General features: G+C 40.2%; 1 protein-coding gene across 2 annotated transcripts in view; it reads right to left on the bottom strand.

Moving 5' to 3' along the window:
* Nucleotides 1-21,046, bottom strand: part of Schip1 (schwannomin interacting protein 1) — a 690,937-nt gene that overhangs the window by 563,805 nt on the left and 106,086 nt on the right. For both annotated transcript variants that reach the window (XM_076574213.1, XM_076574214.1), the window contains exon 4: nucleotides 14,741-14,876. In XM_076574213.1, coding sequence (XP_076430328.1) covers nucleotides 14,741-14,876 — 136 coding nt within the window. The remainder of the gene's footprint in view (nucleotides 1-14,740; nucleotides 14,877-21,046) is intronic.

Raw genomic sequence — 21,046 nt, 5'->3', positions numbered from 1 at the left:
ATAAATTATATTCCTGGCTCTGCTTGTTCCCTTTTACTCTGTCATTTTCCTTTTCCAACAGCTCCAAGTGATGCGTCTTACTCTGCTTCCTAGATTCTTCTAATTCCAGAGGTTTAAAACAAGACCATTAGGTTTATTTTAACTTATTTCTCTGTCTACTTCTTTCTCACTCATTCTTAAATTACTGGTTTCCTTGGAGACTCAGGAACAGTCAGTTAATCACATTAGTCCTTAGACTGATACAGTGGTCTGAGTATATTATAACCAGTAAACTGATGAAGGCTTATTTTCTATTATTTATTTATTTATTTATTTATTTATTTATTTATTTATTTATTTATTTATTGGTGTGTGTGTGTGTGTGTGTGTGTGTGTGTGTGTGTGTGTGTGTGTGTGAATGCCTGTGGAGGTAACCAGAGGGAATCAGATTCCCTGTAGCTAGAGTTATAGGCAGTTGTGAACTACCCAACATGGATGCTAGGAACCAAACTGGGTCCTCTGAAAGAGCAATAAGAGCTCTTAACTGCTAAACCATATCACCAGCTCTTTCCTTTTTTTAATGAGAAGACATGACATTTTGCCCTCCCTCTATGTTTAAATTGGAGAAGACCTTAGGGAGTATTTAGTCCAACACATGCACATACAACCATTCGTACATATGTGATGGCATGGGCACACTTGCACACACATAATGGACATGAGAGACTTCAATTCATTCAAATTCATTGTTAACACTTCTTTGATAAGGCTATTTAACCAACCAAATCTATACTCAGAGTTATGGTTCCATTCACAAAGACATCAAACAATCAAAGCAAATTTAAATACAATGCCTATATTTACATTCCTAGTTATGCCAACACAAATGAAGCATGGAAAGACTGGTGTAGCTTTCTCCAAGGCATTGAAGTTTTATGTCTTAGTCTAATTACTCTAAAATCATTACACTCAACCGATCTTGATCATCTTGAAAGTCATAGTGATACATCATGGAGAGTCAACATGATTGTTCTACCTAGTACAGTCTCACTAATTCCAATGCACCCCAAACAAATCCAAGTGGAGAAATGTTTTTCCTTCCATTGTGGTGAAAAGAACTCTAGAGATGCAGACTCCAAGAACCATCCTGGAGATGATTGTAGCAGATGTCACTGTAGCGTGCTGGATTCTGAATGTCTGTCATACACAAGACGCTCTTGATGGAGCCAGGTTGTGTGTGGCAATGTGTTGAGTGAAGAAGTACAGATGAGGTGACATAAGAACACACCAAGGAAGATGAGAGTTCAGAGCATGTGATAAATGTCATCAGGTAAGATGGACATGGTAGGTGGGGGGGAGGGGTCCCATGACTAGCTTGGGTTAGGCTTGTGTGTTCTGTATTTTGGCTAGGTCTTTTGTTTTGTCTCATTTTTTGTTTTTGTTTGTTTGTTTGTTTTATGAGAGAGAGAGAGAGAGAGAGAGAGAGAGAGAGAGAGAGAGAGAGAGAGAGAGAAAGAGAGAGAGCCAGGTTCACTTACAGGATCTAGGATGTGAAATACAAGTTAAAATGAGAAAATTATAGTACTCAGACTTAAGTCTCATTTTTAATCTTTCAGCAGCATAGATGACCTCCATGGAAAGTCTCTAAGTTCTTTTGGGTTCAGCTCTCTGAAACAGTTCTACTAATGATTGCTACAAATCTTAAATGTATATTATATACATGTTTTTATTTATGTATGTCCAGCATGTAAGATGAAGATAGAATGTTTGCCGTGTGTATAACTGGGAAAGTGAAAGGAGCAACCAACATTAACGTACAGCAGCCAATAAAAATCTCATTGGAGAACCTGCAACTGAAATAGTCCAGAATTCTTTAAAATGTAAGACTTGAGATGTAGTATCATGCCATGTTATGGAATTATTTAATGCACAAATTATTTGAAATATTTAGATTTCTTCAGATTATATACATAAGTACATAAGAAAATAAGTTAATTGTTTGCTTAGAATTAAGACCAAAATTCAAAATCTGTGGTGCCAGGAATTTCAGATAATGGATATTCAGCATGTGAGAGCTGAGTGAGTCTATGCTGATACATACATTCTAGGATACTTTTTGGGAAACTGCCCTCAGGACCCTGACATCCATTGACATACAGTGCCATTCATACTGGCAGAAACCTTTTAAAAATAAGTCTAGAAATCATCTGGGACCAAACAACATCCCAATTTAAATAATCCCAGGAATCCAGTACCCTTCTAAATAACTACTTTCTTTCACCACAACCTACTCTCAAGATCTTCCCTAAGAGGAGGACTTTGTCGTGACTGTAACTGGAGAGGTCACTTCCGGAAGAAGCATCAATGGAGACTGATACAATAGGAAGAACCATTTCTAGGCTGTAAGAACCATTTCTAAGATCAACTTCTTTGCAGGCTAAAAAGGGTTAAAAACAGCAGTGAATACAGACCTACCCTCCTCTTGGTGTCTGCATCCCTACAAAGGATTTTAGTTGCAGTGGTTTTTGTTCAACAGATACATCCCCATTTTTTTTGCAGCCAAAGGTTATAGCTCCCTGCAAGAATGTGTGGACCACAAAACTGTGAGCATATTTTTACATTGGCAAGAAAAACAAAATGTCAGTCAACTAAATTTAAGATTGTTCACTCACATCTACTACCAACAGAATGCTGTAAAAAAAAAAAAAGAAAAAGAAAAAGAAAAAAGAAATAGGGATAACTCACAGTCTAAATAGCTCTGGATATCTTCTATTGTTTGGGTGATTTATACTCTTTCAATAATGATTGAAAGCCTATCAGAACAGAAGCTAACATCTGTTGGTGGTTTGTCATGTAGCAACAATTTCTAGTTAAGCAAATACATAAACAACCATATCTCAAAATGTCTAAGCTAGGTAGCTGTAGTTATAAATACATCACCGAAATGTTTTCCAAAGAGGAACAAATGTAAAATGTTACACTCCTGGCAATATCATACTATATCATGTCCTTGAGAGACTGAAAAAGAGAAAAAGATTGACAGATAACAGATCTCTGGATCTAGCATGCCTCACATACCCATCTTTAGAACATATGGTGGGCACAGGTTATGATATGAACTTCACATTGCGTGTATTATTGAAGGACAGCTTCATCACCCAGAGAGACTTGTCCAGGGTTCCCCTCCATAGGGGACATAGACATAGATCATGATGCAGGGGAAACTAAAACTTGAAGTCACACAGTATGCTTGCCGTGAAAATAAAAACCTCCACTTCTAAAATCCATGCGGACTCATAAAACCCAAGGAAACAAACTGAAAGAGCTGGGTGAAAAGTTTACCTTTCACGCATTTCAAAAAGCTTGGTTCTTTTAAATATTGAGATCATCTTAGGAAAACACTAGTGTATCCACTAAACAGAGCTGACAAAAATATATACAACAATATCACCTTAATATAAAATTAAGTCACATCTCTTAAAATTACACATTCCATACACTGTCAAGAATAAGTACCACTTATCTAAAAATCAAGTGCCAAATTACTGGAGTTGAGATTAATAACAATTCACCTGAAAATTATGAATAATAGGAAGAAATGTCTATACTTGAGTTTAAGGTTCTCAGATATAAGAACTACTGAAATAGTAAGGTTTATATTGCAATAACATTAAAAGAGCTTCATCAGACTTTAAAGTAAAAGGCTCAGTATAAATGTCTGAAACTATATTTAACTGGCTTGAAAAAGGTAATTCTAAAATTATATTTTAGATGGCTCTATATTATCTTAGATAACTCTGAATGACAAATCAAAATACCTGCTGGGGTTGTTATTGGTAGTAATTCAAAGTCCCTTCTCCATTGGTTATGTGAGGTCATAATATACAGTTATCTCAAGAGCTGTAGGGAGGTGGGTTAAATAATGATTTAGGGGGAATAAACTTGTCTTTGAAATTTTGATTTAAACCGTTAAGTTGGAAAAATTTGGAACTCAATAAGCATTTCTAGTGTTGCTAGAATAACAACTTCAGTAGCCCATACTTAATTATTTGATTAATAAGCTGCTTGTAACTTTTCATCAGTTTTCGCTGTGTATATGTGATACACTGTATATATTAATGCCAGTATTTTAAGACACAAAGAGTCCTGGTGTGTTTCAGCACTAACACAGATAAGCACTCTTTTGGAAACAAAACTCTGACCTATGGTCAAAGAGTTTAGCTGTTCTTCAGAATAATAACAAATCAGAAACCACTTTCCAGAATCTTCTGTTTACAAAGAGCAACAAACTACACACTTGAAACTATTTATGTATGTTTATAAAATGCTATTTCCAAAACAACTTTTGTCTAATTACAGTGTAATTAATTGGTGTTGGATTTTTTAAGTCTTTACATTCTCAAAATTCAAAGTACAGACATTCACATATCAAAGAATGCAAAATCAGAACATTCTTTAATTAGTATCTTAACTTTTAAACAATGATTCTCAACCTGTGGGTCACAACCCCTCCAATAAACCTGCATCTCCAAAAATATTTACATTACAATTCATAACAGTAGCAAGATTACAGCTATGAAGTGGCAACAAAGTTAATTTTATGGCTGGCAGTCACCACAACATTAGGTACTGTATCAAAGGGTCACAGTATTAGGAAGGTTGAGAACCACTGCTCTAAAAAACAATATTTAAGTCATTGTTTCTAAACTTAAAAATGCAGCGAAGGGCCTCATCTTCTACAGTGTCAGTTTGAGTCACTTGCTTAACTTGGGGGTTACCTCTCTCCATATGTATAGAATGTGGTGAGTGTGTCATAGATGATTGGATGCAGAAAACTTACACTGTCAGGTTGCTTGTCTGAGTCACAGTCCCGCGCTGCCCCTAAGCTCTGCTTAGACCTCTCCATGGTGCTGACAGTTTCCCTTGTCCATTTGAGAAGAGGTGTTCACTGAAACTGCCTTGGAAAGGAATCCACAGAGGGCCACTTTGTTAGCAGATAAAGTTACCTGGAGAGTTTCCACAGCACATACTACCGGGGGAGTGATTCTCTCCTCTGGTTAGCAACCCAGGCAGCTCCAAGCCGATTTTGGAGCAAAAATCTTCAAAACTGAAAGAAAAGGGTAAGTTCCCTGAAAGATGAAGCTGCTGGGGGTTTGTCTGTGTTCTTCAAATTGGGGAGAAAAAATAAATACATAGACAACCAGGTGCCTCAGAGAACAGAGGAGTCCAGACAAGTTCTTGATCTTAATGATGAGAACAAGCACCCGTTAATCCAAAGCAGCTGATTCACTTCATTTACATTAACTAAAAAATGAAAATAAAGCCGAGAATTCCATAAGGCACCATACACACTGTGCAAGCAGCTTTGCCTCCCTCTAGTCTCAGCTTCTGTCTGCTGAAGATTCTCATAGCAGAGACCAGACTCTTCTGCCTCTCGCAGATTATCTCTTTCTGAGGCTGGAATGTATAAAGAGCCACATGACTCCCAATGATGTCATCTTGAAAGCATGTCACAGTTGCTGCTATATGAAGATGAAGAAGTCCTTCTATTAAGTATTTAGCATAATGACTTTCTTAAAAATCTATTTGCAGCAAATAATTTAGTCTTCTACCAATATGCTTAACCCTATTGATACTGTGCCTCCAAGAGAATATCAATTCATGGCTTACATGTGAAGCTGCCTCTGGGTGAGCAAGGATGAGCTTCTGATGCTGCCATAGGAAATGAGTAATTATGATTAACTCACAAAGAGCCTAGTGATGAAGCCTTTTCTCCCCTCCCCAGGAGCTGTGATAGAAATGAGAGGAATTCTTCAGAAAGAGAATCTACTTTGAAAACAACTCAGAATTTTTATGTTAAAAACCGTAGTCTTTTTCAAATCAGATCACTATGACTGCAAAATAAAAGTTAATGCAACTTTCTTCAATTCCTAATATTATTTTTATTTAACGAACAAGAACATCTCAGAAGCATTGAAAACTTACTATTTCTGAAAGGGTTTAATTTTTTTCAAAAGTTGGTAGGGAAATTTCTTTAATTATTTTGTAGATGTTTTAAATTCAGAATGAAGAGACAATTAAAATGGTTATCTATATTATAATCGATTTCCCTAAATCACTGGTAACAGATAACATATAGGCATAGTTTTAAGGGGCTTATGATGAGAATGCCTATTTTTATTCTAAGTAGCATGCTTCTTTTCCTTTTATTTAGTTACATATCCTAATTAAAGATTTTCAGGCACAGTTGACAAACCTGCCACTCAGAGAACTCAGCAGGTTACAAGAGAGTGGGGAGCACTCACGTGGGGGGAAAAGTGGAAGGGGGGGAGGGGAAGAACTGCAGCAGAGGGAGTGGAGGTGGACTTGGTTAAAGCACATTAAACACATGTATAAAATCATTATAAAATTATTAATTTAAAAGTTTTCATAGAAGTTTTTATTGATACAACACTGAAATAATTAATATATTACATTGTATAAAAACATGTAAAAATAAAAACAAATGAAAAACAAAAACACTATGTTTCATGATACAAAGCCAAAATATTATTGCATGGGGCATTTGAATTGCCTTCTTCCAGCCTCGAGTTTCCCAAAGGAAGCCCTTTCCTAAAAGCTCAGAGCTGCTCATCTCCCTCCCTTCCTCATCTCCAAGAAGCTGGAAGGAGTGACTCAGGCTGTAAGTTTAACCAGAGGAACCAGGGCCTCTGAGGTCCAGGTTTGCCTCCATGCTCAGGAGTCCCTTGGCCTTGCTTGTGCATGGGGCCGGCAGTTTTCCGTGCTGCCCGGAGCTGCTAACCCTTGCTGATTCTAGACTCCAGTAGCAGGATGACCAGTGAGGCCTCTGTCTGAGTTATACCCATGGTTCCAACTTTTGTGAGAAATAAATCGTAGATTTGGATCTCCCTCTGCCTACTTCTCTTGTCTCCCAAGAAGTAGTTCCTAAACTGGGAAGGAAAAAGGAGCTACATGCTGACTTCTGAAAACACACCTTCCAACGGCATCGCTCTGTTGGCTGGACTTGGTATATATATTCTACAAGCCAGTTAATATAAGAAGTTTTACATGCAAGCTAAATAAGTAAAACTCTCATTTGTATAATATAGCTCTATTATATTGGCCTATAAAGGGGGTTGCCACGATCTTAACATGAAGTATTGCACAATGTGCTTGTTCAACTCATATAAATTTTATTATTGAGCCACTTAGGAATTCCAATGCATGGGATTTTTCTTTAACAATGCTTCAACTAAGTTCCATGGATCAATTGTCTGACAAGATAAAATTAATATTGCATTTTATGGTGAAAGAAACTTGGAAATGTGGGAAAGCACCTCTTTTTGCAGGCTCAAGCTTGCACTGAGACAATGGAAATCTACAAATTCCTAGGGTGAGTAAACTGACTTATCTCATGTCCCTTCCAAGTAACACCTGTTCATGTCCTATAAAACTACTGCTTCTGGTACCATGTTCTGGAAAGTTCTGCTTCTAGAAGATGTTGTAGCTGTTAGATTTTGTTAATAGTAAGATATTCCAGGTTTCTACACAAGTAATAAAACAGAACTTGAGTATCTCCCTTACGCTACCAGTGTGTTTGTTACAAGAACTGCCAATCATGTGTAGGGAATTGTATAATCCTGCAAGGGTACAGGTTGTAAGGTTTGTTTGGTTTATTGGTGATTATTGTGTCCCAGTGTCCTAGTTCAGTGGCCTAGCACTCAACAGGCACTCAGCTGCAGAAAGAGTGAAGTAAATTAACAAGGTGGATCAAATCCAGGATGGTAACTCTGCCCTCTCACCACACCAAAGAGGTCTCATTCATACTGGGTAAACCAAGAGAACACAGACCAAAAGATTTCCAAGAAGAAGAGCTACGGAAGTGAAACACATCCATTCCCACCACATCCCACCTCTCTTTGGATCCTAGCACGTTCTTCGTTCTCAGGAGATGAAATCAGTGACTTGGTGTAGCCTGGTGTGATGGTAACAAGGGTGCAGTCTGGATCTCACACAGAGACCTGCCATCTTCTGTGACGTAAGCTGTAGAGCACAAACAGGACCACAGCTTTGGTCTGTGCTTTAGGAAACTACAGCAAAATGAGATTTCCTTTTTATTGTGTTTATCAATGGCAAGGTACAAGTGACTAGCGCTTTGCATCCACATGTAGGCCTCTATATATGCTTTCAGATAGCAAAGGTGCCTTCATTATATTAGGAAGGTAAAGGAATTAGCAATCAATGAAGTCACAATTTTGCACATCAGTCAATGTTTAGTGTCAGCAATTTAAAAATTTTTAATTTTAAACATCAGTTTCTAAGTTTATAAATTATTATTACTATTACTTATTTTATTTGTGTGGGTGTTTTGCCTGCATGTATACATGTCTTGCCTAGTACCTGTGAGCGCAAGAAAAGGCATTAGATCCCCTGAAGTTACAGGTAGTTGTGAGCCACCATGTAGGTGCTAAGAATCAAACCTGGGTCCTCCAGAAGGGCAGCCAGTATGTTTAAATGCTGAGCCACTTCTCCAATCTCATATTATTTTATTATTTTTTAAAATTAAAATGTAATTACATCATTGTTCTCCTTCTCTCTCTTCCTTCAAGCTCCCAGGTCTCCTCTCATGCCCTCTCAAATTCAAGGCTTCTTTTTCCTTAATTATTCTTGATGCGCGCGTGTGTGTGTGTGTGTGTGTGTGTGTGTGTGTGTATTCATAAATATATGAATACAACTTACTAAGCCAGTTTAGTGTTGCTTGTCCTTATATGACTTCAGGGATGACCACTAGATGTCAGATAATCAATTAGAGGCTCATCCCTAGGGAGGACTATTTCTCCCTCTTTCAGCTGTTATTACTGGACTGTAATTCTTTGACTAGGACTCCATGAAAATTTCCCCTTCCACATTCTCATGTCTATTGCTGTCGTTATTATTTAGGTCTGGTCTAGGCAGCCATATTGTTGAGGTATTATGGGTGAAGCCAGGAGACACGATCTCACAGCATATTTCTTGGTCCTCTGGCTCTTACTTATCACCTTTCCTCCACTTCTTCCACAATGCTCTCTGAACCTTGGAGTTTTTTTAATTCCTAAACCAAAACAGCTTGCTCATTTTTAAAAACTGCCAGGGGGAAAAATCCTCAAACAATGAATATTGGAGAAAGGAATCTATGTTATCAGTGAATATTCAGAGATACAAAATGGAAATGTGTGAAGATATTTTTTATACAAAAATATCTTTTGCACACTTTCATTCATTGTTATACATTATTAAAATAATTTCTGAAACTTGGCAAATTTATTTTCAATGATTTGGATTTAAAGAGAACGATATCTGCTCCTAGGTAAATATCAGGAATTCTTCCCGCTTTTCACATGGCTCTTCCACTCTCTGTGCTATTTGGGGGTCTGAGACAAAGAGTGAAGGATGGCATTTGGGTACCAGAACTTGAAGACTCGAGGGATCTAAATCCGTAACATCTGGGTACATGCCTGTAACTTGCCCCTGACCCGGAAAATTTAGGTTATTCAATTATTAAACATCACAAGGCTTGCACCGTCTGCAGTTACAACACTCGAGACTGTGTTGGAAAGGGTCACTGCAAAGCTTTTTTGAAAGCCCAGTGTGTTCTCCCCCTGAGTGGGTATGACTTGACTGTAAATCCCGTTAGTCAGCATATTTCTCCTGGTGTATTTAAAGTTGAATATTAGAGATCCAAATGAGTAATAAAACTGAGGGTGATGTGAGGCAGGGTGTGGATTTGACTTCAGGGGTATCACTGACCTTTGGAATATTTGGAAAGCCTTGGGTGGATCTAATGGCCACCAATCAGTGAATGTCTAGATGCCCTTGCTAAATGCTAGGGCCACTAGAACAATGCCAGAAATCAGAAGAGCTGGCAGCCCTTCTCTCCAGGACAACTAAGGCATTGGGACCTTCAGGTGGTCCAGACCTTTGTCGTTACACTTGCTTAGAACTATAATCTTGGGCCGGGCGTTGGTGGCGCACGCCTTTAATCCCAGCACTCGGGAGGCAGAGGCAGGCGGATCTCTGTGAGTTCGAGGCCAGCCTGAGCTACCAAGTGAGCTCCAGGAAAGGCGCAAAGCTACACAGAGAAACCCTAATTAAACAGTGACTCCCATGTCACTATTGCACCAGTGATTTTCTCATATTCTGTGGGCCACCACTTCAATTATATTTGCTTATGCTAAAATAAAAACTCATAATTTCATAAGAAAAAAAAAAAAAAAAGAACTATAATCTTGGGCTTGGGATTGAGGTAATCCCTTGGGGCTGGGCTTCTGCAGCAGCTGGAATGAAGCTTACCCCTTATTCTTGTGGACAAGGGTCTTCCCAGTCAGCTGGAAGGAGGAGAATAATCTATAACTCCTTTACTATGTGTGAAGTGGAATCTCTCAGGAGATGCCCACTCACGCTAACACAAACACTCAAATCTTGTTTCATTCTCAGGAGCTGAAAGTCTTTGGTAAGGTGAACACTAAAATACATGCTTAATGATGTACTCTTTCTATTATGTAGACCTCATATATATGTATATACGTGTATATGTATGTATGTATATGCACACCCATATATTCATTTCTAGGACAAGTTGATTCTGATGGGTTCATTTGGAGAACCTCAAACAGGTGCCAAATCAAAAACTTTCTTTCTGTAGTGTACAAGTTTTCCACAGTGCTACAAGAAAAGTACATTGAATATTATCAAGGACAGATTCAACCAAACACTTATTTAAGAGCCCGGGGCCCCAGGTTCCATGCTGAGTTTTACAGATGGCATGCCATTTAATCTTCATAGCAATACCAATCCACCTGTGAGGTGGGTGTTGCTCCCAGCTGCAGATGAAGAAGGACTTCTCAAGAGATGTCTTAGACTCATGGAAATAGTGGCTGAACCCCAGGAAAATAACATAAGACCCAATAGAGAGGAGATGGGCATGGCTTAAAGGCTGGGAGGGGTCTCTGCAATGAAGTGAAGCCAAATGGTACAAAACTATCTCCTAACCACCTCTGAGGGCTTTCTGATTTTGCAGGAACATACACTAGTGACACTAAACAGGTTACCAGTCTCAGAGTCTGCATTCTATTCGTCAAATTACAAATTATCCAGAGCTGAGAACTAAGTGCATTTTAACGCAGGAGTCTGACTACTAAAAAGTGCACAGTGTAACCACTGTTGTTCTTGCCAATTAATGAAGGTTTTTGAGGCAGAAACATTAACTCTTTCTCACTTTGACACCTCCAATTTCCATTTCCCAATAACAGTTGCTATTCAAGTTTCTCATTTCTAAAACAAAACTTTTCAGTTACCACATGATACACTACAGTATGAGGGCACTTAATATGCAAATTGCTAACATAACTTAATATTATCTTCCCTCCTGTTGCTCTTTAATTTGGCGTGGAACAGCTGAGGTTTGAGATTTTAATCAAAGAGCAAGGAATACGGCAATTTATAAAATCAAATGGATTTTTTTCAATTGTTTCATTCACTGTTTAGAGCTATCAAATTGTAGAGTAGTCTTATAAATGCATTAGCTGATTGCTACCCCTCCAGCTTGACCATGCCTAAATGCAGGCTTGTTTTCAAGCGCTATGAAATGATGGAAGAGGGGAGACGCAAGTTTCACAAAGCGTAATCCAAGGATGGCTACTTATCTTTGGAGTCTCATTTCCATCATCTGTGAAATGGAGATAGTAATTGTGCCTCCTTCACATGGTCATTGAAAGGACTGGATGAAGAACCCATGGACCGTATTAGGCAAGGGCTCAGCATGTGCCAAGTCTTCAGCTCTTCTTAAGCTGCAGTTGGGAGCTCATGCTTACACCTGACCACGGTTTCACATTTTAAAGCAGATATACTCTGAGAACTATATTAGCCACTATGCTCTGCCAAAACATTGAGGAGAAGCATTCAGAAGTTCCATACTCCAGTCAGCGGGAGGATTAAATCGGATCAAGGAGCTGCTTTCCCACGTAATGCATACCTGGGACAGGCAGCTGGGGCAGTCAGTCACTGTAGCTATGACAGTGTGGGCGTGCAGAGCGGCTGATCGGGCTCAGACACAAGAAAGACAGTTTGTTGATCACATTCAAGAAAACTGATAATGGTCGAGGCAGGAACAGCAAGAGATTCAGCAAAATGGAAGAGAAGAAACACTAGTCAGGTCCAGGGAATGATTTTGTTGGTCATTTGCTGAACCTCCTGTCTTTAAGACAGCCTTAGTCCATATTGGGCCTGGGGCCATCCTATGCCCTGCATAAACTTTAGCCTCACTCGCAGTGGACAGGAAACCAAGCCTCGCAATGGGCCTCGTGAGGATGTAGGGGCAGTGTGTCTGGCAGGGGGCTCAAAGCAAATCAAAATCATTTTCTGCTTTGTTCCGTGTGGGTTGCAAACCCCAAAAGATGTAAAGATAATAATGTCCCTGTAAGGGACTTTGTCACAGTGATAATCATGGAAGGTAAGAGAACATTTATCCGTCTTTACTGATTTTAAACCACTAAGCACAGATTTTTATAAAAAATGCCTTGTAGGGCTCAGTGGTAGAGGACTTGTAGAGTCCACACAGGCTTGATGCCCAGCATTGAGAGAATACAATTGGATATTTGCCTTCCTGACAGCCTGGAGGCTTGGAAACCATTCAACATCTAGTATTGCTTATGTCTTATATTTTGTACATATCTTTTATGTCTTCTTTTTGTACAGTTGGTGTCACATGCCTGCCAGCACTAATATTGAAGTCATTATTATAATCAATAACCTCTATTAGAACTCAGCAGTCTCTGCTTACTTTCTGAGAGTAGAATGCAATAATGATTTTTTTAAAATCTGTTTGACTCTTACTTTTTGTAGATGTCTAGACATGTCTTTGTCCCTCAGCCCACAGAGCTAAAAGAGGACACTAGATTGTCATACCTTATGAAAAACTCATTTGATAGAAGACATTTGGATAAGGCAAGCTCCTCTATTAGAAAAAGATTCAGGGAACTCTGGAGCTAGGCTAGCTCAACACCATGAGCAGACACAAATAAATAGGATGACCCATAGGAACGGACGAACCACCATTTACTCACAGAACACTTGAGGTGCTACGATTAAAACGCTGTATCAGTGAAAAAGGCTAAAGAACACACACACACAAACAATAGATCACCAGACTCAGCATGGCAGCTGATCGCCCTGAATTGGGAGCTTTTAGAACAGTGGTTCTCAACCTTCCTAATATTGCGACCTTTAATACAGTTCCTCATGTTGTGGTGACCACACACACGCACTATAAAAATATTTTCGATACTACTTCATAACTGTTATTTTGCTACTGTTGTGAAGAATCGTAATGTAAATAGTTTTGGAGATACAGGTTTATCAGCGGGGTCGCAACCTACAGGTTGAGAATCACTGCTTTAGACACTACAGGGGCTGTGAATCTGAACCCCTAATTCACAGACAAAATGGTTTCTGAAATCGAGTTTCCGTCCTTCAAATAGAATCTTCAAATCATTTAATTGCATTTTCTATTGGCATTCACAGCAAAGGCATCCTAAGGACTCAATTTTCACTTTCTCTTTTTCTCATAAATCAAGAATGTTGCCCAACCTGGAGGCCCAGCAGTTTTCAATGTGGTTCACAGGCGCCCTCTAGTGACCGGAGGCCAGTGAGAAAAAGCTGTTGCTCCAAATACCCAGTTCTGGGGTTCTTTGAAAACAGATCTACTTTCACAGCTGTAAAACCAGCTTATTATTTCTTATAAATAACTCATATCCACACAAAACTATTAGACAATATGCCAAGCCATGCAGTCTTCTGAACACATTTCAAAGGAAGTAACTTTTGCCTGATCTCATTATAAGACTGAAAAAAACAGGACAGCAAAGTAGCGGAGGAGTAAGTCAAACAAACAAAAACAATATAAATAATCACCTCTTCCCAACTTTTCATCTTTTCATTGATTACTTGTAAATAAACAATCATAATGACAAAACTCACTGAGCTCCGGTTTGCCAGTGCCTAATGATGAATTCCTCCTTTATTTGGAGCTTGGAAAACACAGACTGGTAGCAGATGCGTTCACAACCCTATACACTACCCAAGTGTTCTTTAACTGGTGGTCAGTGAGCCAATTTCGGTGTGCAAAAACCATTTTCCCTTTCAAATCTTCTTTAATGGTAGACATCAGTTAAAACTCTGGATTTCTGGCATTTCCTGGAAAGCTACACTTGTCCACATCTGACCTGCACCTACACATGCCGCAGGTTTCCCAGAGCCCAGTAGGCAGCCCTAAGGAGCATGTGTAACCCATTTAGCCTCGGGCACACTCAACCCATATCCGACCACTTCAGTCCGTAATCACCTTCAATTATTCCTTTCAAAAGTTCTCTTTCTAATCCCAATAATGAAGCTGGCTTTCAAACCAGACGAGCATCACACAAGCACATACCGGTGCAAACACGTCGTAAGAAAGGCGGAGGAGGGTAGCGCCCACCTCAGTGATAGAGAGAAACGAGATCGCACAAAATCCCCTCTCTATGGATGCAGTCAAGTTCATTTTGGGCTTGTGAATCTTGTCTTAGTTCTAAGATGTCAAGCGCCTCACTGTTGGGCTCCCATGTAGCAAATAAGCGACACAGACCCACCCCCCATCGCAAACCATCTCAACATCTTTTCTTGGAACCAGAGCCGAGGGAATCCATATGCGGCGCAAGCCAGTCCAAGCAAGCTGGCAGGGGACACTCACGGGTGTGCTGCTGTCGGAGAATGTGTTCATGCTGACCGAGCTGCTCAGCTTGTCTGAAGAGACGGAGGGTGGGGACGGGCTCCTCTTCTCCAGGGGGTCCTGCCTCTGCAAGTACTCTCGCCATGCTCGCTGAATGCTGCAGAAAAACCCAGCAATATGTCACTGCCAGTCATCACCCACAGACTCAGAAGGGCACGGAGGCGGGGACTGGTTTTAGAGACAGAGAAACTGTAAGATAAATTGTGCTTCAAGAAAGAACACTTGGGCTTTAGCTACATTTTGGCTACCAAGACTGGATTCTAAAACAAAACAGTAACAACAACAAAACCAACTGGATTGTGTCTTTCTCAGACTTGACTAGCCTAGCTCAGTCTGAAAAAGTCAATTAAGCTGGGGTAGGGGGGATAGGGGCAGAACATCAGTGAAAGTCAAACTGGTTTGGGCACCATGTTCTTTGATTCATGGGACACCAAATATTTCAATTTTTCATCTTTGAGAAAAATAAATAGGTGATGATTATATACTCATTCATTCAATGCATAACGTTAGATGGTCTGTTCCATGCCTAGGCTCTGGGCAGAGACAACAGAGCATATTCCTAGGGTTCTACACACAGAGACCTCAAGGTAGCATTCCCAACACTGGGCAGTGTGTCTGCGTGGCCAGATGCGGCAGGCTGGTGGCCCTGATCCTGAGATAAACCCACAAGAACACTGCAGTCATTTCCTTCACATGCTGTAGGTTGACAAAGGTAATGAAGACTATGTGAAAGCGCCCTGTGCTATTTAAGACACCAAAGTAACAGGTCATCAGGCGACTTTTTAATATTTCACTCTAGGCAGTTCATTGTTTTTAACCTGTGGTTAATATCAGAAAAACAAAAGCCTTTCTAAAAATAGGCACCTGTCTTGTTTCTGTGTTAAGGTTAAGGAACTTTTCGTGGACTACTGGCTCCAAACTCAGACAGTAACATGTCTGAGTTCACGGGTAGTCAGCGAGTATACTGGGAATTTTCCTGGGCATTTAGATGTGCACACCACCTGCCAGGATTCGGTATTCTAAAGTGATAAACTAGCATCTGTCACTACCCCAGTTAGACTCCTGGAAGCACCAGACCTTCTACTCTCTTCCATGTGAGCTGAGTCATTAAAGTTATTGGTATATGAACAAACTGATACCTCTTGCTCAGAGAGGAATTCTTTCCTCAAGAAGAATTGAATACCATCAATTCTCAATAGCCAGTGAATACCAGGGACCCAAAATGCCACCGTGTTATTGAACTTTATTGTTTTCCTAATTAATTAAGGTTTTGTGAGTTATAATAGTCAAGGAAAATTCTAGAAGGTACTATGAAAGCAATGCCTTGGATTCAGAAGCCAGTCCTGAAGTTATGGAGCTTCATCACAAGGGGCTTATGCTTTGGAGGTCAGATTCTTTTTCTGGGGCCTTGTTCTATGCTCCTTGTGGTTTGGGTAGAATTCTAAGGTAAGATTTCTTAAGAGCTGTGGTGGTTGGAGTAGTAGTGGCCCCCTAGGCTTATGTATGTGAATGCTTGGTCACCAGGGACTGTCACTGTTACTAGGTGTGGCCTTGTTGGAGGAAGTGTGTAACTGGGGATGGGCTTTGAGGTTGCAAATGCTCAAGCTAAGCCCAGTCTAGCCTCTCTCTCTCTCTCTCTCTCTCTCTCTCTCTCTCTCTCTCTCTCTCTCTCTCTCTCTCTCTCTCTCTCCTCTTGCTGCCTGCTGATCCACATGTGGAACTCTCAGCATCCTGTCTGCCTGCACACCTCCATGCTTCCTGCCATGACAATGAACCTGTAAGCAAGCCCCAATGAAATGTTTTCCTTTATAAGAGTTGCTGTGGTCATAGTGACTCTTCACAGCAATAAAACCCTAACTAAGACAAGGGTCCTCCACACACAGCTCAACCCCCCAGAGTGAGCTCTGGCTCTGCTCTGAATGGTAATTGCAGGATGTTTTATTGCTCACTGCTTGAACAAAAATGCACCCTTGTTGATTTGTCCTTGGCTTTAAGGTTTTAAATATAATTTTAAAGTCCCACAGGTCATCCCACTGTTTCTTTGGGGACAGTCTTCATTAAAGTGCTGAAAATTTTTGGAAGTCATTAGCGAGTCACATGATCTGAAGGTATGGAGGTCCTTCAGAGTTCAGTGTTCAGTGAACACTTCAGGAGCATGTTGGATAAGCTCTAACTATTGAAGTCTCAAAAGATGTTTCATTTAAAAGAAGCAAAAAATAAAATAATATATTTATGGCCCATATGACATCCAAGAGTTTATAAGATTCCAAGGTATCCTTCCCTAGCCTTTGTTTTAAAAAACAAACAAGCAAGCAAAGGAAAAACAAAAAACAAACAAACAAACAAAACCCTATCTTGACCATTCAAAAAAATAAAATGTCATGCCGGGCGGTGGTGGCGCACGCCTTTAATCCCAGCACTCGGGAGGCAGAGCCAGGCGGATCTCTGTGAGTTCGAGGCCAGCCTGGGCTACCAAGTGAGTCCCAGGAAAGGCGCAAAGCTACACAGAGAAACCCTGTCTCGAAAAACCAAAAAAAATAAATAAATAAATAAATAAAATAAAATGTCATTTGAAGCAGTGTTACATTTTAGCATGTTGAACACCAGGGGGTGGTGTAACTCTTTAGAGACCCAAAGATGTTGCATGAACTTCAAGTGAGAGATTTGCGAAGGTTTGAACTTGGGTAAGCATCCCCTTCCCCTTAGTTTTATGGAATCCAGAAGGTGACATGATAATTTTCTTTAAGTCAGAAATTAAGGAAGCAGGGTTCATTTCTTCTAAGTGGATAGATATCTTCTTTCAATGATAAATACTGTAACAATGTCTAATGTCTTTTAAATTGTATGAAGATATAAAGTATTTAGTGTTTTAAAATATGTATTAAAAACATTTCTATGCTCTCTTAATTCCCTAGTACGCTTTGTGTTATTTTTGAACACCTGACTTATAGCCATTGTACACATACACAGAAACAATTATATGTAGTTGAAAGCATATTACCCTATTATTTTTTATCTTAATAATTACAGTTTTAAAGACTACATTGCAGATTGGATAATGCCTTTAAACTCATTTCAGAGGTTAAAAATAACAAGCCATTTATGTCATATTAGGCTATTGTACTAAATTATGACATTATTATTTTTTAATGGAGCAGTCATGATATCATTAGTTTCTGGGCCCGAGAAGAGTATTTTCATCCAACACTACTTCACCTTAAACTATACCTCTCATATGACCTTCAAACAGTAAAATGTTCTAATATCAAGCATTGCTAATACCATCTTCAGATGCTGAGAGAGGGGATTAAAAGAGAACGTAGAAGCTCCTCACCCACAGTCAAAGCCTCCCCTTTCTCATGCTAGCTTTACCATAATTCCAACTCACAAATCTCCATTATGGGTGCCCCGTATAGACTACCTTGACATTTTATTTTTAAAATTAAACTATGCTATCAGTATAATGCTTTTAAAACAGGTTGAAATAAGGGAATGTATCTTGTTCAGTCTTACATCTTAAAATACAAGCATCATTCGTAACAGAAGCTGAATGTTTTTTGAAGTCAGAGTTTGGCTATCAGTTCTTACCTCTCTTTCCTCATGCTGCTTTCCGTTTCTGACCTTAGTCTGTCTACTTATGTCTGTTTTGTAGCAGGGGCATGACAGTGGGTACCGTCCTCATTGCCACCAGATAACCTGACTCCTAAGAGTAGAAGAGAGAGCTTCCAGATGAGGGTTGAGACGCTCAGAGAAGGTTTGGGGGGTTCTGGGATTTGAATTGGGTCCTAGAGGGTGAATTAGATTGAGGAGGGGACAGAGGTGGAAGAAAAGACATGGCAAAGAGGGTGGGAGTCCGCCAGGAGACCCAGGGAAGGCGGTGAAGCTAACAGGCTGTGGAGACCGCCCCATCACAGGTTATAATTTAGACAACCTGGGTCTTCATTACCCAGCACTCTTCATTAGGAAGACAGAATTCTTCTGATATGAGGCACTCAAGGAGACAGCAGTCCAACAGAGAGGGGAGCTCCCCAAGACAGCACTAAACACCGAAAACGAAGCCCATCAGATTGGGTCTCTTTCCCTGCAAGTCCAATTTCCTCCCACAAGACTAAAATCCCGGGAGCAATGATCACCCACATAGATGCATCACTGTCTTGGTAGTTCCAGAATATGGTGAGCAGCTGATTAACAAATATATTTTTCTAACATTGTGTTTTAGAAATCGCTTGAAGAAAAAGTTCTACCTCACAAGGAAGTGTGTTTAGCATGATAGATGTTCTTGACTGGTTTTACTTCTCATTAGCTGTGGCCTTAAGCAAAATGCTAAACAGTCTGGCCTACATTTTGCTCTTCTACAATAGGAACATATAATAATAAATTTCTTTCTAATTCTTTCAAGGGGGCAACTGGTAACATATGCACATCCTTTAGCCCCAGCCTTGACAGACAGAGCAGGCCTGGATAAGCTACTATTATTGTTTGAGAAAACAAAAGACATAACAGATACTTTCAGGTTACGTGCAAATCACACACCAATGTGCTGTTCTGGATTCCCAAAGAGCTTCAGGCTGTGCTTTAAGGACCAGGTGGACATATAAATACGTTGGAAAAAGACACATTTGGATGGGAAATCTAGACTAGGCTGAACAGTTTTCTCCGATGTTCTCGCAGAAAATCATTATGATCCTGTTAGGGATGAAGTACAAGGGAAGGCAGGGGCTGCCCGGGTTCCCCGTGCCCCATGGTAGGTGAGAGCTGGGCTTGGATTTAAATTCGAGTTGCTCAAATTCCAAAGTTTGTGCTCTCAACCGCTCTTCCCACGTATCTGCTAAACACTACATTTTTTACTGCAGTCGTGTTTTAGTTGCTCTGATAAAACTTTGACCAAAAGCAATTTGAGGAGAATAGAGTTTATTTCAGCTCACAGGTTCATCATGGAGAGAAGCCAGAAGAAGAACTCAGGGCAGGAACTGGGAGGCAAGACCTGGAGCAGAGGGCATGGAGGAGCATGCTTACTGGCCTGCTTCTCCTGGCTTCTTCAGTTCGACTTCTTAGACAACTCAAGACCACCTGTCAAGGTGTGGCATCACCCAGTCAACTGGGTCACAGTGAACTCTGACATCAATCATTAACCAAGAAAACGCTCCCACAAGCACCCACAGGCCACTTTGATGGAGGTGATTCCTCAGTTGAGGGTTCCTCTTCCCGGTGACTATAGCATGTGTCAAGTTAATTTAAACTAACTAGCCCAAGTAGGCAGAGATTATGCTTTAACAATGTGATTTAGCGTCGCTTTTTATAAAATATTCTCACAAATACTGAAAGCTTAACAGATTTTTTCTTGCAAGTTATCTAAACTCATCAAATTATTTTCAGATGAAAAAATGACTAATGTTCAATACATTTATATGTTGTTTATCATAAAATGTTGCCAAAGCATAAGTAATAGTTTAAATTGGGAGGAATTTCTTGATATTCACTTATGACCTGCAAACTGTGGCCCAGACGTGAAGGATGCTGCTCAGGGGGTCTGAGAGGTGGCTCCTTTTCCCACAGGGCTCTGACATTCATTTGTTGTACACTTTCATGGCCAGGCCATTCTAGCCTCCGCTCAGAGCATGCTCAGCTGTACTCCTCAGGCTGCGCTGGCATCCTTCATCCGGGTGTTTTCATTTGACTGTCTGACAGAGGTTTGCCTTCTGCTCATGTGTGGGGAACCTGCCTTTCACTGCCCCTAAATGCCTTCCACGAATCCCGGGCGATCCTGATTATTTTCCTTTTGACACAGACCATTGATCATCCAAGTCTAAAACTCAGAATGATCTCTTCTTAACAGCTGTGTTTGTGAGTCAGGTAATGCGCCTTTGTTGACACTTTAATATCTCTCTCCCTCCCCCTCCCCCCTCCCCTCCCCCTCCTCCCTCCTCCTTCCTCTCCCCCTGTGTCACCTATTGAGTCCTCCACTTGTTTCTTCTGACTTTGCCCTACTACATTACTGGTTTGCACTTTTGGGTTTTGTTTTTGTTTTTGTTTCTGTTTTCTTTTGTTTTGTTTTCAAATGCTTTCCTTTTCACAATGTCCAGAGTGTGAGAAGCTAACTGGAGGGATCTTGTCCTGCTCCACAGCCCATGCTGGGGTTCACACTCACACAGGACAGGGTGCCCACACTGAGACAAGTTCTCTTCTTGCTTGTCTTCTATATTCGGAGATCGGCTCACCTGGGTCTCTCTCCGCCTTTGGGGTTCAGGGATCACCATCAGTTGTTTG

The sequence above is a fragment of the Peromyscus maniculatus genome, chromosome 6, assembly GCF_049852395.1.
Source record: "Peromyscus maniculatus bairdii isolate BWxNUB_F1_BW_parent chromosome 6, HU_Pman_BW_mat_3.1, whole genome shotgun sequence".
NCBI lineage: Eukaryota > Metazoa > Chordata > Mammalia > Rodentia > Cricetidae > Peromyscus > Peromyscus maniculatus.
The sequence above is the reverse complement of the archived record's forward strand: the minus strand, read 5'-3'. Positions and strand labels throughout refer to the sequence as shown.